The following is an 18,263-nucleotide window of genomic DNA, read 5'->3' as shown; positions in this document are numbered from 1 at the left end:
TCACAAACTCTTCAGAGAATGATCTGTTACTGTCAGTCTTAGCTATCATGTTTTGTATACAATACACTGTACAATTTGGTAACAATCTAGTTTTTTGTTTTTAAATTGTTTAACCTTTTTACCACTTTTTAAACATATTTTGTTTGTACATCTGCCAAAAATCATGTACACTACGTTATATGCCTTTCCTGATTATAGTAATGACAAAAAAAATTGTTTAGAGGACAATCTCGTGAAACTCACACATTGGGTCCTGCCCAAAAACTGCGATTGGCCATATCCCCGAGAAAACTCCTCCCCCAATCAAAGTCCTTACTTTTACCAGAAATACTCATTTAAAAGACTTTTAACAATTGTTATTTTTACATTTTTTTTAGATTGAACAAAACTTTCATATTTTAATATTTTCTCTGGGTAGCCTTAAGTCAATTAGAACAATCTACTACTTTTAATTTAATAACCAAATCCAAGTTTGGAGTTTTTGTAAAAATTGTTCAATCCTTAGTTTATTATTTCCTACAACCAAATCTGTAGGATTTTTGTAAAACACTAAACACTGTGTTGTTTTCCATTATCTCAATTTCATACAGTTCTTTCCACAATCTTAATCAATACTTTTTTCTCTGAAAACTTTTTCTGCCCCCTATATATGTGTTTTAAAATGACAACGTGTAATAACACACATTTTCTGTTGTTCAGGGCTAAAATATTCATAAACATTTACATGCAGCATTAAACTTAGTTTCCTTATTAAATAACTTCTTTACACTCTTAATTAATTCCCTTACTACTGCATGTATTCTCGATGGTACAGGAAAATACTTCTGAGCCTTGAGATGTTAACCATCCCATGTTACCCTTTTATATAAACAAACACACTCACCCCTTGTTAGTACGATAGTCCTGTGTGCACTTAAAAAAAAACAAGAGCTGAATAATGTCCTTTAACTTTGTCTGTTGTTCGTTGCCTTTTCTTTCGTTTGTTGCTTTTTATATGTCAGTATTACATTGTATATTCTGTATGTTGCGGTCGTTCAGGTGCTTATCTAATAGTTTCTTGAAACTACCGATGCTCTCAATATTTTCATTCTGCCTTTGTTCAAACTGATGCAAACTATAAAAGTCATAAATTTAATCCTGAGTGTGTAGGGGTGTATTTTCTGGTTGGTGACTACTAGGCATGGCAAACCTTTGTTTTGCACTGATACATGGTAGCATAGGTTTGGCCTTGAGCCTCATTCATTTTATACTGTTTCTGATGCTGTTGTTTGTTTTCCTCAGGACTGTGGCTGTGGCACATGTGAATTTGGGTCTAATCTGCCTTCTGCACCGAGAACAATATTCCCAAGCAGTCCATCACTTCTCTGCAGCTATAAAAGTGGACCCTCTTTGTATTAGAGCATATCTCTGCAGGGCACAAGCTTACAGACAGGTACCTGTTGTATCTTTTTGTCACTTTGTAATTGACCCTGTACTTTACTGCAAGAACTAGGATTGAGAAAGATCTTGAGCACCGTGAGGAAGAAATAATTTGCATGATATGGCGAATGGTGGATGTGGCCAGATTGCAGTAAGAGTGGGATGTGCTCAAAGAGGTGTAGTGGGTAGCACTTTCGCCTAGCAGCAAAAGGGTCACTGGTTTGAATCCCAACCACGACACTACCTGTCTGGAGTTAGCAAGTTCTCCCTGTGCCTGCGTGGATTTCCTCAGGGTACTCCAGTTTCCTCCCACAATCCAAAGACATGCTGGAAGGTTAATTGTCTCCTGTCTAGTCTCCTGGCCCTAGTATGTGTATGTATGAATGTGAGTTAGGGACCTTAGATTGTAAGCTCCTTGAGGGCAGGAACTGACGTGAATGTACAACGTATATGTAAATTGACGGCGCTATATAAGTACCTGAAATAAATAAAATAAGAGGTATAGTTAAATAAATCCTTAACATACTCACTATATACACAACATGCATAAAATACAGTTGTTCAGTACCCATAAAATATGTTATAATTTTTGTGCCACAATCAAAAGTCTCATAGACATAACTCTAACTATGTAAAAAAGTGAGAAAACATGGGGAGTGCATCACATCAAATAGTGGGTGTGGCCTAAAAGAACATAGTTAAATATAGCCAATGTATAAGCCTACTCAAAGTACACACTGTGCATATATGCTGCAGTTCTTTCACCCACAAAATATTCCTTACTTACTGCACCACATTGGTGAGCAGTGTATGTATCCCCTTACATTGCTGCTCAGTGTGTGTGAGTCTCATTCACAGGAGGAACTTCCTGAGCCAGCATCTTTCTGGTCCAGAGCTGCCAGCTAACCGAACACTGGTACCTCTGTCACAAGTCCTGGAGTATGCACACCACATTTTTGGAGGTAGTGGTATGTCCCAGTGTTCTATGTACTGCACTTATCATCCTCATAAAGGAAAAGTCCTTAAGGTGGGTGGGCGGAATAAGTGCTGGCTGCAGAAGAAGCTGCTAGACTCAAAAAAAAAAAAAAAAGGAAGGCATTCACAGAATTGAGGCACACAATAGGAGATTCAGATCATGTGCCCTGGGTTCCTGGAGCTAGAGACACCCCTGGGAAGACAGTGACAGTAGATGACCTCATCACTGTGCAGCTTCTCCCTTCACTGTCCAAAAACAGAGGTGGGTCCAGGATGACCTGGACTCAGAGGAAGTGGGTTGAATGAGAATAATGCTGGCTATAAGATTAAGGACATCTAGTGGCAGAACAAAAGTACTGTGGGTAAAATCCCTGGGTTTAAACTGAAAATTGCAGTAACTCTGGTTTTGTTAGTTTTATCGTATGATAACGATAAAACTTTTATTGTGTTATTTTTATTGTGTTATTTTTACAATTTGTTTTTAAATAATACTATGTAATTTATTATATATTGGATGGTTGAGATCTGCCTATGTTATACTCCACAGCAAAAAGATTTGCAGAATGCATTAAAGGATATAACCCGTGCCATCCATCTGCATCCAGACTCCCCGGAACCATATATAATCCGGTTAGTATGTATTATATGCATAACCAAAATTTAATTACTGTGCAAATATGCAAAATAAAATGGTGTAAACATTTCAAAAGAATTTTGATATATCATTTTGACATGAATTGTTCTAGGACTCTAGAAATAAATACACCTTAGAAAATATAGGTTAAATAGACAGAATTGCATTCTAGTGGACAGGTTCTCACCTGAAAGCCAAAAGATTACCTTGTACAAATAATTGGATCTCTAATGTGTGTTATATAACAGAGGAAATGCCGCAAGTATACAAATTTAAAAAAAAAAAAGATAAAATCAAAATTCTTGAGCATGTGGATTATGTAAATGTAGTTATGATAGGTCACCAATAGATGGTGCAAGAGGTCTATTAACTTGGATAGTTAATCATAATTATAATGGGCTTTTAAATCATAGAAACATTCAGTCTTCCATTTATAGAAATTATTATAACATTTATGATGTGTGCAGTTAAGCATTTATACAGTTAAATGAAATCCATATAAAAGTGAAGAAATTAATCTTCTGCTGGTAATGTTTTCACAAATATATAGAGCATTGTAGATGCAAGTGGATTATCTCTATATGTCTATATTTTCATTTTAACTGCTTGCTGGTGGTTTAGAAACCACACAATTCTAAAAAATAAAATTAAAAAAAAGGTTGTGAATAGTCTAGTTTATTACATTTCAATCAGTCATCTAGCTAAGGTGACAAATAGGACAAGCTCATTCTAACCAATTCAGTAACTTTTCTGTGCACAGTAGCCATATACAGCAGTGTGAGATGTACTGTATAATACACAGATTAGGATTTCTGAGAAAACTGCCAAATGGGAAGCAATATACAGTATATACGAATACAGTGGCAGGAAGATGCATTGTGAAGCAGTTGGTATTGGCTTGTGTTTGTTCCAGTGGCCATTTTGTAGAGGACTGTTTCCTAACTGAATGCCGGGAATTTTAAATCGCATAGGTGGCACTGAGACAATATAACGTTTGTATGGTGGTATGCAGTTTAGCAAAGTCTGGGCAACAAATGCTTATAGAATATTAGCAGATGGTCTAGCCAGGAGAGTGACCATTTTCCACTGAAATCTTAAAATCCAATAAACACCTATGCAAAAAAGACTTCTGCCATACATGGAAGCCCAATATATATACTCTTTATAACCACCCACAGACCTTTCAATCTCCAGTTGACTGTAGTGCAACATCTATATTTAGGAAAAAAAAAACGGTTTTGGTCCGATTAATGGTGAAACACCCAATATGATTGGCACCACATCCCAAAAAAGAAGAATGGATCGAAATAGAAGAGTACAAGGGATTTTAACGGTGCAAGTAGATCCAGAGAAAAACATTTTTGTTTAAAAAAAATATTTTTAATAAATTCAAGGTTAACCACTTCAGCCCCGGAAGAATTTCCCCCCTTCCTGACCAGAGCACTTTTTGCTATTCGGCATGGCGTCATTTTAACTGACAATTGCCCGGTCGTGCGACGTGGCTCCCAAACAAAATTGACGTCCTTTTTTCCCCACAAATAGAGCTTTCTTTTGGTGGTATTTGATCGCCTCTGTGGTTTTTATTTTTTGCGCTATAAACAAAAAAATAGCAACAATTTTGAAAAAAAAACGCATTATTTTTCCTTTTTGCTATAATAAATATCCCCCAAAAAATATTAAAAAAAACTTTTCTTTTCCTCAGTTTAGGCCGATCTACATATTTTTGGTAAAAAAAAAAATAAGAATCGCAATAAGCGTTTATTGATTGATAGTTTTATGGCATTTTTATTAATATTTTTATTAATAGTAATGGCAGCGATCAGCGATTTTTATCGTGACTGCGACATTATGGCGGACACATCGGACATTTTTGACACATTTTTTGGGACCATTTTCATTTATACATTTATATCATCACAGGGAGCAGAGATCAGTGACACTGTCACTAGGAAGAACATTACATTAGCATCTCCCCGTTCGTCCTCTCCATGAAGCGATCGTGGGTATCCCTGCGGCGATCGAGACCGCGGGACCCGTGACCTGATTCACGGAGTTCCCGGCCGGCGCGCGCGACAACGGCGTCGTCCCGCATTCAATGGCACGCTGGCAAATTCAAAGGGACGTACGGGTACGCCCATTTGCCCAGCCGTGCCATTCTGCTGACGTACATCGGCGTGCGCCAGTCGGGGACCGGTTAAAAGCACATAAACAGATATTTGCAATATTATACAGGTATGGTGGTCACAATAAGCAGGTTCATTGGAAACCAAAATATCGCACATTAACCTGACATGTTTCGCTGAAATGCTTCTTCAGGGGATGTGCGAATGAAAACACGAATATCAAGAAGAACTATACATGCATGGAAACAAAAAAACAATGAATAAACAAAAACATAGCAAATATATTATAAGGAGAACACAGTCTATATCAGACACTGCAAACTAGTTGCTTACCCCGCAGCAACTTCCACCCAGCATCAACCACCGCCTAAACCCGCAACTCACACCATCCCCCACGGGAAGTCATCAAAAGTGCAGTCACAGAGGACAGAGGGGTAAGACTAAAAAAAAAAATTTATTGCAAAAAAGGGAATATGGATTTGTAAAGAAGAATCTGTCTGTGTACATCTTGCAGCCAGGAGCTAGAAAAAGTTTGTTTATATGTACTTACTTAACCACTTCAGCTCTGGAAGGTTTTACCCCCTTCCTGACCAGAGCACTTTCGACAATTTGGCACTGCGTCGCTTTAACTGCTAATTGCGCGGTCATGCAATGTTGTACCCAAACGAAATTTGCGTCCTTTTCTTCCCACAAATAGAGCTTTCTTTTGTTGGTATTTGATCACCTCTGCGGTTTTTATTTTTTGCGCTATAAACGGAAAAAGACCAAAAAATTTGAAAAGAAATGATATTTTCAACTTTTTGTTATTAAAAAATCCAATAAACTCAATTTTAGTCATACATTTAGGCCAAAATGTATTCAGCCACATGTCTTTATATTTATTGGTTTGTGCAAAAGTTATAGTGTCTACAAACTATAGGGTACATTTTCTGGAATTTACACAGCTTTTAATTTATAACTGCCTATCTCATTTCTTGAGGTTCTAAAATGGCAGGGCAGTACAACTCCCCCCCCAAATGACCCCATTTTGGAAAGTAGACACCCCAAGGAAATTGCTGAGAGGCATGTTGAGCCCATTAAATATTTTATTTTTTTGTCCCAAGTGATTGAATAATGACAAAAAGAAAAAATATTTTACAAAAAGTTGTCACTAAATGATATATTGCTCACACATGCCACGGTTATATGCGGAATTTCACCCCAAAATACATTTTGCTGCTTCTCCTGAGTACGGGGATACCACATGTGTGGGACTTTTTGGGAGCCTAGCCGCATACGGGGCTCCAAAAACCAAGAACCGCCTTCAGGATTTCTAAGGGCGTAAATTTTTGATTTCACTCCTCACTACCTATCACAGTTTTGAAGGCCATAAAATGCTAAGATGGCACAAAACCCCCCAAATGACCCATTTTGGAAAGTAGACACTCCAAGCTATTTGCTGAGAGGCATGTTGAGTCCATGGAATATTTTATATTTTGCCACAAGTTGCGGGAAAATGACAAACTTTTTTTTTTTTTTTTGCACAAAGTTGTCACTAAATGATATATTGCTCAAAAATGCTAGGGGCATATATGGAATTGCACCCCAAAATACATTTTGCTGCTTCTCCTGAGTACGGGAATACCACATGTGTGGGACTTTTTGGGAGCCTAGCCGCGTACAGGGTCCTGAAAACCAAGCACCGCCTTCAGGATTTCTAAGAGCGTACATTTTTTATTTCACTCCTCACTACCTATCACAGTTTTGAAGGCCATAAAATGCTAAGATGGCACAACCCCCCCCAAATGATCCCATTTTGGAAAGTAGACACCCCAAGTTATTTGCTGAGAGGCATGTTGAGTCCATGGAATATTTTATATTTTGCCACAAGTTGCAGGAAAATGACAAACTTTTTTTTTTTTGCACAAAGTTGTCACTAAATGATATATTGCTCACACAGGCCATGGGCATATGTGGAATTGCACCCCAAAAAACATTCTGCTGCTTCTCCTGAGTACGGGGATACCACATGTGTGGGACTTTTTGGGAGCCTAGCCGCGTACGGGGCCCCGAAAACCAAGCACCGCCTTCAGGATTTCTAAGGGCGTAAATTTTTGATTTCACTCCTCACTACCTATCACAGTTTTGAAGGCCATAAAATGCTAAGATGGCACAACCCCCCCCCCCCCCCCCCCCCCAAATGATCCCATTTTGGAAAATACTCACCATACCTCTCAGCAAATAGCTTGGTGTGTCTACTTTCCAAAATGGGGTCATTGGGGGGGGGGGGGGGGGTTGTGCCATCTGGGCATTCCATGGCCTCCGAAACTGTGATAGGCAGTGAGGAGTGAAATCAAAAATTTACACCCTTAGAAACCCTGAAGGTGGTGCTTGGTTTTCGGGGTTCCGTACTCGGCTAGGCTCCCAAAAAGTCTCACACATGTGGTATCAGTGTATTCAGGAGAAGCAACAGAAGCCGAAGCATGGGGGCATCCGCCCCAAAAGTTAGGAGCATTTCGCTCCTCCGCCCCTGCTGCCCCCATGCTTCGTCATATATGCTCTTTTTTTTAACTGTGGTGGTGAAATCACCTCCGACAGCGCTGGAGTCACGGCTTTATGTATCGCGGGAGCAAACGCTGTTGCTGTCAAGATAAATAAATCCGCGCTGCAACTGAATGGCGTACCTGCTAAGCAAATGATGGTTAACAATAAAACGAAAAACATTACAATATAACAGTAAGACTTACCATACCTGCAAAGCAAATACAAAAAAACATAGTAAAAAATAAAACATTTTTTAACGCAACCTGTGCCTAAACTATATATATGCCGAAGCATAGGGGCATCCTCCCACAAAAGGTAGGAACAAATCACTCCTCCGCCCCTGCTGCTCCCATGCTTCAGCATATATGCTGAAGTATGTAACTGTGGTGGTGAAATCGCCTCCGACAGTGCTAGAGTCACGGCTTTATGTATCGTGGGAGCAAACGCTGTTGCTGTCAAGATAAATAAATTCGCGCTGCAGCTGAATTGCGTACCTGAAAACAAAAAAAAGGCTAACAATAAAACACAGTAAACAGTAAAGTATAAAAAAATTGCATATCTGAAAAGCAAACATGATAAAACATAATAACAATAAAACATTGCAGAATAGAATACAGTAAAAAAGAGCAGAACAATAGAGAGAGAATAGAGAGAGAGAGAACAATAAAATGACAACTATTTTTGTTTTTTTTATTTTATTTTATTTTTTTCTGTTTTTTATTTTTTTTTTTTACACTTTTTTTGTAACTGTAACTTCTGTAACTGGTACCAGGTTCGGGTCTCTCAAAATGCAATGGCATCTTTGGAGACCCTGTGAAAGTGTGCCTAGTCTGTGCAGTGCAGTACCCTACGCTAATACTCAACTAGTGTATGGTAGCGTTCAAAACATTCACCAATGCAAAGACCAGGATTGTCAGGACAGGAGGGACAATAATAGCGGGTGTCACGCCTATATCCGCGCTTTCTGCAGACATGACATTTTCTTTGGGGGGCTCGTTGGGTAGGGGTACGCGGGAGGACATAAGGAAAATGCCTCTCATGCAGCTGGCTTACTGCATTTGGATTGGGAAGGTGAGGTGGAGCACCGTCTGGAAACAGAAGGGCTCTGACGATCTCTCCCTGGAATTTAAGGAAGGATCCAGTCCGTCCTGAAGCTCTGTATAGCACAAGAGCGTTCAGCAAAGCCAATTGAAATAAGTATACAGACACTTTTTTATACCAGCGTCTGGCCTTACAGGCAACTAGGTACGGCGCCAACAACTGGTCGTTGAGGTCCCCCCCACCCATATTGAGGTTATATTCGTGGACACAGAGGGGTTTCTCCACAACACCAGTCGCCGTAGTAATTTGGACCGTCGTGTCTGCATGCAGGGAGGTAAGAACGAAAACATTCTTATTATCCCTCCACTTCATAGCGAGCAAATTATTACACTGCAAGCAGGCTCTCTCCCCCAGCCTAAGACGGAAATCTACAAGCCACTGGGGAAAGCCCCAGCGATTAGGTCGCACGGTGCCACATTCTCCAATCTGATGATCAAAAGGTGACTAAAAAGTGGCACGCTCGTGTAATAATTGTCCACATATAAGTGGTACCCCTTTCCGAATAAGGGTGACACCAAGTCCCACACAATCTTGCCAGCGCTTCCTGTGTAGTCAGGGCAGTTTGTCGGCTCTACGTGACTATCTTTTCCCTCGTAAACCATAAAACTACATGTATAGCCTGTGGCCCTGTCACAGAGCTTATACATCTTGACCCCGTATCTGGCACACTTGCTGGGAAGGTACTGTTTGAATGACAAACTGCCAGAAAACGTAATCAGGGACTCATCAACGCAGACGACTTGATGGGGAATAAAGTCTGCAAAACGTTGGTTGAAGTGGTTTACGAGGGGCCGAATTTTGTAGAGCCGATCGTATCCAGGGTCTCCACGAGGACGACAGAGTTCATTGTTGTTGAAGTGCATGAACCGCAAAATCTGCTCGTATCGTGCCCTGGCCATGGAAGCAGAGAACACGGGCATATGGTGAATTGGGTCAGTGGACCAATATGACCGCAACTCACTCTTTTTGGTTATGCCCATGAGGAGGGAAAGGCCCAGAAAGATCTTAAATTCGAAAACCATAATTGGTTTCCAATCTCTGGCAAGGGAGGACTGGGGAATAGTGGCGAAGTGTTGACCAGCATACAAATTGCTTTGGTCCACAATAGATCTATAGAGATCTTCGGTGAAAAACAGTGAATAAAAATCAAATGGCGTAAAATCAACTGTTTCCACCCGAATGCCGGGTTGGCCAGTGAATGGGGGAAATACGGGTGCTGCAGAAGTGGTGGGTTCCAATTAGGATTGGGGAATGCAGCAGGAAGGGCATTATGGGCATGACGGGCCTGTGTTCATCTTCTTGGTGGCAGCGGGACACTACTTGTGCTTGCCACCTCGCCGGCTTGAACTGCACTTATGGATTCGCCACGTCACCAAGTGTTACTGCAGTGCTGGATGTACGACCAGGGTGTACTAGGCTGCTGGTGCTTGCCAGTTCACCAGAAGGAATAGCGACACTAGTACTGGCTCTCTGCTCCGTACGAGAGCCCTGCGGTTCTTGCACCTCAACAGCAGAAGAAGTTCAGGGTCTGGTACTCCTGACCTTGGCAGGGACCACAACTCCGTCGCCAGAGCTATCTGTCATGGAGCCGCTGCTGTCTACAGGTTCGTATTCTGAGCCTGAATCTGACAGATGAGTGATTTCTTCTTCACTATCTGTCATGTTAAGAAACGTGTAGGCCTCTTCACGAGTGTACTTTCGATTTGCCATTTTGGGCTCTAAATTTAGTGGTACATTAGTGAGACTCACCGGTAAAAAAGCTCCTGACTGTTAGCAACTGATTCAAAACGCTACCAAAAAACTGTTAGCGATCGCAGGGATCAGGCCTGACTCTGAGAATGCTGCAGTTATGTGTTTAGTGTTTTGTAAGTGACAGTGATCGATCGATACTGCACTTGGGTGGGCTGGGCCGAGGGGCAAAAGGAAGGTGCTAGCAGGTATCTGGGCTGATCCCACTAACACTGCGTTTTTGGGGACCCTAAACTGCTGGGGACGCTAGTATAGATCTGATTGGATCAGATATTGATCCGTTCAGATACTATACCACTAAGGGAGGTGTACGCTGCGTGCGTGGGTGTTAGCGGTACTGGGACTAACCTGACGCTGCCTGGGGTGACGCTGACCCTATCTGACCCTAAAACTTAACTTATATCACCGCCGGGCGATTAGGGGGTTAAACCTTTATTAGGTAATAAACGGCGGGTGCCCTGAAACTATAATAAACAAACTAACTAACCAGCGTCACCCGTAACAATTATATGGTGATCACTGGTGAAAGGGTTAACTAGGGGGCAATCAGGGGGTTAAAACCTTTATTAGGTAGTATATGGGGGTCCCTGATGCTATAAAACGCTGACGGCGAACCTATATACTTACCTCCCTAACTAGCGTCACTTGTGACACTAATACAGCGATCAGAAAAACGATCGCTTAGTGACACTGGCGACGGGGGGTGATCAAGGGGTTAAAACTTTATTAGGGGGGGTAGGGGGGTATAGTGACAAACCATGGGATGAAGGGTGACTTGAGACAGCCTGCTAGATAGTGATCGCAGGATATCTTTCTAAAAAATGAAAAAGAAGGGGGAGGAGCATGATGAGACTGCAAGGGATAATATAATGTTTTAATAATAAAATAGACCAATCAGGAAAAGAAGCAGAAATAAAACATTTTTATTTCACACATTTAGGACATTTAGCCAACTCCAAAAACCAGTAGACCTTCATTCAGACCATTATCAAGAAGGCAGCAAGTCATCTATGAAAGCTCTTAAAGCATTTTGCACAGTAGTGCTTACTTCTAAGGTGTCTTATTAACCTGCGATCTGCCCATCCTTTACGCATTGCCGCTATTCACCGCATATAAAGCTCTCAGAGGAAAGCCTGTTTATTAAGAAGGGAAGTGAATGGAAGAATGGAATATGTGGTGAATGGCTATGATGTGTGGTGTAAGTGAGAGGACGTGAGAATTGTACCTAGAATCTTGCAAGATCGGACTCATATACACCTCAATGAAGAGTAAAATATAAAAACAGAGAAAAATAACAGTTATAAAATTAGATTGAATAAAAAAAGACTTATGTAAGAGGGACAATTCATGAATAACTGTGTTTTTATTTATATCAAGTTATTTCTGTGATACTTGCAACCAAGTGTATTTGTATAGCTATAAGATTAGCCACGGTATTGCAGCTTATCTTAGTTTAACCTCTTCCCAACCACCGTACGTATTTGTTCAGCCTCATCAGGAAATGGTTATACCAGGATCATGGTTACAGATGCAACCACGAACCTGGTATCAAAATGTTCTGCCAGAGATTCTCTTTCTTGTTAAAGCGATCAAAGTGGCCTGATCACTTTTACAGCAGGTATAGGGCAGTCCCCCCCCCCCCCCCCCCACCGCCACCCGTCGAAAGCACTGTGAAAAGTGAAAGGAACTTCCGTTACCTAATCTCTTCTGTGGCGTAAGAAACTGGAAGCGATGAGGATTTTGTCACCTCCGGCTAGTAAACCAAATCTCAGTTTGATTGGCTGCTTTGGAGTACCTGTCACTGCTCATGCTATCACAAAAAAAAAAAATTATAAAACAGTGTTAACTCTAAACTGGTAACCTTTAAAGCAGGGTGGGCAACCCATCGATTGGGATCTACCCATCGATCGCAGGCAGGTGACGGGTAGATTGCGTCCCTTCCTTGCCGATCACTAGCACCTGGATAGGAGCGGGGGCAGCATTTACTAGAACCGATTCCCTTTCCTCTGGCAGCAGCTGAATGCCAGTGGGAGGGAGAGGAGGAGAAGCAAGCTTTCAGCTGCTGCTGAAGGAAAGGGGATCCTGGTAAAACCACTTCCTGACAAGGCTGAATATATACAGTATCTCAAAAAAGTGAGTACACCCCTCACATTTTTGTAAATATTTTATTATACCTTTTCGTGTGACAACACTAAAGAAATTACACTTTGCTACAGTGTAAAGTAATAAGTGTACAGCTTGTATAACAGTGTAAATTTGCTGTCCCCTCAAAAAAAACCAACACACAGCCATTAATGTCTAAACTAGCAACAAAAGTGTGTACACCCCTAAGTGAAAATGTCCAAATTTGGCTCAAAGTGTCAATATTTTGTGTGGCCACCATTATTTTCCAGCACTGCCTTAACCCTCTTGGGCATGGAGTTCACCAGAGCTTCACAGGTTGCCACTGGAGTCCTCTTCCACTCCTCCATGATTAAATCACAGAGCTGGTGGATGTTAGAGAACTTGCGCTCCTCCACCCCCCACAGATGCTCAATAAGGTATAGGTCTGGAGACATGCTTGGCCAGTCCATCACCTTTACCCTCGGCTTCTTTTGGAAGGCAGTGGTCGTCTTGGAGCTGTGTTTGGGGTCATTATCATGTTGGAATAATGCCCTGCGGCCCAGTCTCTGAAGGGAGGGGATCATGCTCTGCTTCAGTATGTCACAGTACATGTTGACATTCATGGCTCCCTCAATGAACTGTAGCTCCCCAGTGCCAGCAGCACTCATTCAGCCCCAGACTATGACACTCCCACCACCATGCTTGACTGTAGGCAGGACACACTTGTCTTTGTACTCTTCACCTGGTTGCTGCCACACACGCTTGACACCATCTGAACCAAATACGTTTATCTTGGTCTCATCAGACCACAGAACTTGGTTCCAGTAATTCATGTTCTTAGTCTGCTTGTCTTCAGCAAAATGTTTGTGGGCTTTCTTGTGCATCATCTTTAGAAGAGGCTTCTTTCTGGGACAATAGCCATGCAGGCCAATTTGATGCAGTGTGTGACGTATGGTCTGAGCACTGACTGGCTGATCCTCTACCCCTTCAACCTCTGCAGCAATGCTGGCAGCACTCATACATCTATTTCCCAAAGACAACCTCTGGATATGACGCTGAGCGCGTGCACTCAACCATGGCGAGGCCTGTTCTGAGTGGAACCTGTCCTGTTAAACCACTGTATGGTCTTGGTCACCTTGCTGCAGCTCATTTTCAGGGTCTTGGCAATCTTCTTATAGTCTAGGCCATCTTTATGTAGAGTAACAATCCTTTTTTTCTGGTCCTCAGAGAGTTTTTTTGCCATTAGGTGCCATGTTGAACTTCCAGTGACCAGTATGAGAGAGCGAGAGCAATAACACCAAATTTAACACACCTGCTCCCCATTCACACCTGAGACCTTGTAACACTAACGAGTCACATGACACTGGGGAGGGAAAATGGCTAATTCTGCCTGGTTTGGACATTTTCACTTAGGGGTGTACTCACTTTTGTTGCCAGTGGTTTAGACATTAATGGCTGTGTGTTGAGTTATTTTGAGGGGACAGCAAATTTACCCTGTTATACAAGCTGTACACTCACTACTGTACATTCTTTCAGTGTTGTCACATGAAAAGATATAATAAAATATTTACAAAAATGTGAGGGGTGTACTCACTTTTGTGAGATACTGTACATATGGTGGTCTGGAAGCATTTAAACTGAGATAAGTCGCAATATTGTGGCTTATCTCCACTGTGCAGCAGTTTAATAAGCTTCTAGAGAAGCGAAGATTCTGTTCTTCACTTCTCATCAGTGCACATTGAGAAGCTGCCAGTGAGGAAAGGGGATTGGTTCCAGTAAATGCCACCCTCATTGCTCCTCTTGTCCCATTCCTTCTTCTGCCCAGGCCCCCCCTGTGTGCTCCCTTCACCCACAGTGCTGCCACCTTCCCCTCCTCTCCTCTCCTCCCCGCTCCTCTGGGGGTTCTTCAGGATGGGGAGCAAGGGAGTGGGCTGGTATATATGTCATTTACTGGCCTCCTCCTTTTTTGCTGAATGAACACAGTGAGTGATTGGTATCTATCACTCACTGTGTTTATTCATAACAGAAGCATAGTAAACTGTAAATAGTACATAGTAAACAATCGTCCTGCCCCCCGGCGGGCATGCTGACGTCACCGCTATTTCCTCCACTCAACGTACGTTTCATCTCAGAAGACGTTGTCACTGTGGCGCAGGACAATTTTTTACTGAACGCCTACAGTTTTAGAACACATCTGTAAGTAGATTACTATTTTAATAAAGCACACTCTTGTTGGTAATTGCACAATGAGCGATTGTATTCCTCTCTCCATATATGCCTGGCTGATGTATGGTGCATGATGTTTAACTGGCTGTATACCCTGGAAATCCTTCTGATGATCTATCTGACATAGGGACATAGGCATCCTTTCAAGGGAGTCGTATCTCTATGCCCACAGTGGGGGTGGGGTGGGGTGGGGGTTCTCACTGTTGCATGGCCAGACCTTGTAATAGAGTTCTCTGTGTCTGGTAAGTGTCCATACTTTTCATGGTGGTGGAGCACTGTTAATTTGATCACTTGAAGCACCATATGAACAGAATTGACTACGTGTGTGGCACCATCTTCATCACAGGCACTCAAATCTGTTGATTTTAGCATCTGATTGAACTTTTTCAACACTATTGATCTAGCACTTTATTTGCACATGTAATATGTATATGTTCTAATAATATATAATATAATAATAATTGTATATGTTTACGTTTATGTGCATATATGGATTTTTTTAGCACTTATTGGCACTTTATTTTGTTAGTGTGAGAGCACTGCATTATTTAGAGCAACCTGAGTATACTAACAGCGCAAAACACTTTTGTTTGGATATATTTGTTTGAGCAATGTTGTGTGCAAAACAGTGAGTGCAGCTGTTGATTAATTTTTTTTAGGGAATTACACACAGCGCGGATTATTTTCTTTTAGTAAGATATAAAAACCATCTGATTTTATTAGTATACAAATGATTAAAACATACCAAAAATACAACACAATGCTACTTAAATGTATATTGTATAGAACTCATTCACAAAGTTTATTGTACCTCCAGTGTAGGTATTTTATAACAATAATAACAACCTTATAGTAATAATAAGCATGGACACTGCTGCAATATCATACCGTGGGATTATCACTCCAACTCAATGTGTTTCCCAGAAACAAGTTCCGCTCCTTCAGGAGTGAGGATGAGGTATAAAGTCTGAAGTAAGACAAAATAAATACATGTTATATTACAACAATATCTCAAATTTGAGAACAAAAAGACTTTGCCCCATAAAAAGGGCAGGAGGTTAGAAACCACAAAAAAAAAACATAATGATCTTGATAAATGTGCTGAGGTGCCAGAGTTCACTACCATCACATGTCTGCCAGGCAAGTGTGAGACCATTCGGGGATATTTAATAGGAGGAGACAGTACCGATAAAGTAATAGGAGCAGGCTGATCTTGCTAGCAAAGAGTGTTGCAGGAGCAACCTAAACAGTTATCATGTATGTACCATGTATGTATGTATCATGTATGGTACCAGGGTCCTTAGTTCAATTTCCACAAGGGACAAGCTCAACCATGGAAATGTTCTGCTTGCTTTGGTTTCCCATTAGAACCCAAAAAACATACCACTTGTCTAACTGGCTTTCATCCAAAATGTGCCTATTCTCTGTCTATATGACTATGGTAGGGGTGTTCTATTGCAAGCACCTTTATTAGAGGGGGACAATTCTGTGAACCCTGAGAGGTATTGCATGTGTGTCACTGCTGTGCAAATGAAGGAAATAAGCTGGGTTTCATCAAGCAAAAAAAAAAAAAAAAAAAGCACACTATTGGTGTTTATGTATATAACTCTGTAATTATAACTGCTTGCCATTACAAGCACAGTCAGATCTGTTTAATACATAAAAAGATCTGTGATATATGCTAGCCCCCGTGTCACCAGTTCAGGTACCATTATTCATATGACCACTTGATGAGCCCAAACTTGTGAAAGACTGCACGGCACAGCTCTTTTGACTTTAAATTAGCACTTACTCTATAAATAACATTACTCATGAAGACTTCTTGAGACTAATCTGAGAGAGGAGGCATGAAGCATTCATATCTAATAACTTCAGCCTGTGGGTGAGTCCCTCGGGCCTCACCTGAATTGAAATCCCCACACGTTTTTATTTTTAGTAAAATCTTGTGTTCAGCAAAGCACACCCTCAATATTTATATTTTCCCATCTTCTAGTTTCCTGTGGGTTCCCAAACAGCCAATGTTTACTTCAGAAAGCATGTGTCTTTGTGTCTACAGAGACACATGTATGAGGATTCAGAAGAGAGTATTGTAAATGAAGAACAGTGGGACAAATTAGCATTACAAAGCTCTCATTCTGCTCAGTATGGTTTTGTTGTTTTATTTTTTGGTTCACAAAACACTAGGTGATACCAATGTAATCTCTGACACCAAACCACCCAATATTCATCTTCGCACCATTTTGGTGACTTATTGGTGGCTTCTATAGATAGCACCATATTGCATATCTAATGTGCAAGCTCCTACATCCTAGTGTTTCTGCTTGTGGATGTAAACCCTCACATATACCCAGTGAAGTTAACATCCTCAGATGATACACAGGGATGAAACAAATCTCCCTATATAAGTTGTATATACTGTTTAGATTGTGTTAGGAGAATTTCTCTTCCTGGTCAACACTGCAGTGAAATCTGGGCATACATCCAAGACAGCTGATTTGAGGAATGGCACACACACCCCCTTTCCTCATAGGTAGAGACTTTCAGAGCTGATTGTTGAATAGTTCAGGGCTCTGCTAATTTATTTATAGGATCCTTCCCAACACAAAACTCTGGCTGCCTTAACTCCTGACAAGTTCTCAGGAGATAATCAGGCTGATAACAGAAGAACGGAGCAGGGGACAGCTACAGGACTTAGTACTTTCAAAAGAGATAAGAAAACACTGCAGATATATGTGCCCAGCTCAAGTTTCATAAATCGGGTTTACATCCACTTGAAGGATAGGATTAGAATACTTTGTTCAGTTGTTGGTCCATGAAAAATTCCTTTAATGCATATCTGCCACTGCTCCTAGTGATTTCTTATGTACATATGTTATTGCATTCAGACCATGAATCTCCAGAGATCTCTGTCCTAGTTTGCTCCAAGTGTATCTCCTCTTTCTGATATCGTTGCTGTTCAGTACAGGTTTGTGGAGTAGGTGACCAATCCATTACCATTGTTATTTGGAGGAACTTGATGTGTTTTCTGCCAAAACTGCAGTCGCTGATATTGTCAGATTAGCCTATGTGGAAAGTCTGCCACAAGTGGTTTTGATATTGCCAGGCCCTGTTTTTACCATTTCTGAAATGCTTGGTAGCATTTTTGGTTTCTTCTTTGGTTTTCTTATAATTGTTGTACTAGATCTGTAGGAGATAAAGAAAGCTGGTGCACAGCAAATTTCTTCCAGTGTAGGAAGTAGTAGGTAGCTTGCTTGCACTCATAATAGTTAAAGAAACATACATTCAGTAAGAAGAACTAACATTATTGGATTGATGTTGTTGTTGTTTTTATATATTTAGATTCATAGCCCTGAAAAAGGGGATATTTTATTGCCCTGAAACATGTTGGATAATTTACGCTACTACTATAC

The 18,263-nt window shown here is 41.0% G+C and overlaps 1 protein-coding gene across 1 annotated transcript in view; it reads left to right on the top strand.

Annotated features, from left to right (window-relative positions):
* TTC6 (tetratricopeptide repeat domain 6) overlaps positions 1–18,263 on the top strand; it is a 305,088-nt gene that overhangs the window by 138,739 nt on the left and 148,086 nt on the right. The window contains exons 18-19 of the mRNA XM_073610036.1: positions 1,282–1,432; positions 2,942–3,024. Of these exons, the coding sequence (XP_073466137.1) occupies positions 1,282–1,432; positions 2,942–3,024 (234 nt within the window). The remainder of the gene's footprint in view (positions 1–1,281; positions 1,433–2,941; positions 3,025–18,263) is intronic.

This window comes from Aquarana catesbeiana, linkage group LG13, assembly GCF_042186555.1.
Source record: "Aquarana catesbeiana isolate 2022-GZ linkage group LG13, ASM4218655v1, whole genome shotgun sequence".
Classification (NCBI taxonomy): domain Eukaryota; kingdom Metazoa; phylum Chordata; class Amphibia; order Anura; family Ranidae; genus Aquarana; species Aquarana catesbeiana.
The sequence above is the reverse complement of the archived record's forward strand: the minus strand, read 5'-3'. Positions and strand labels throughout refer to the sequence as shown.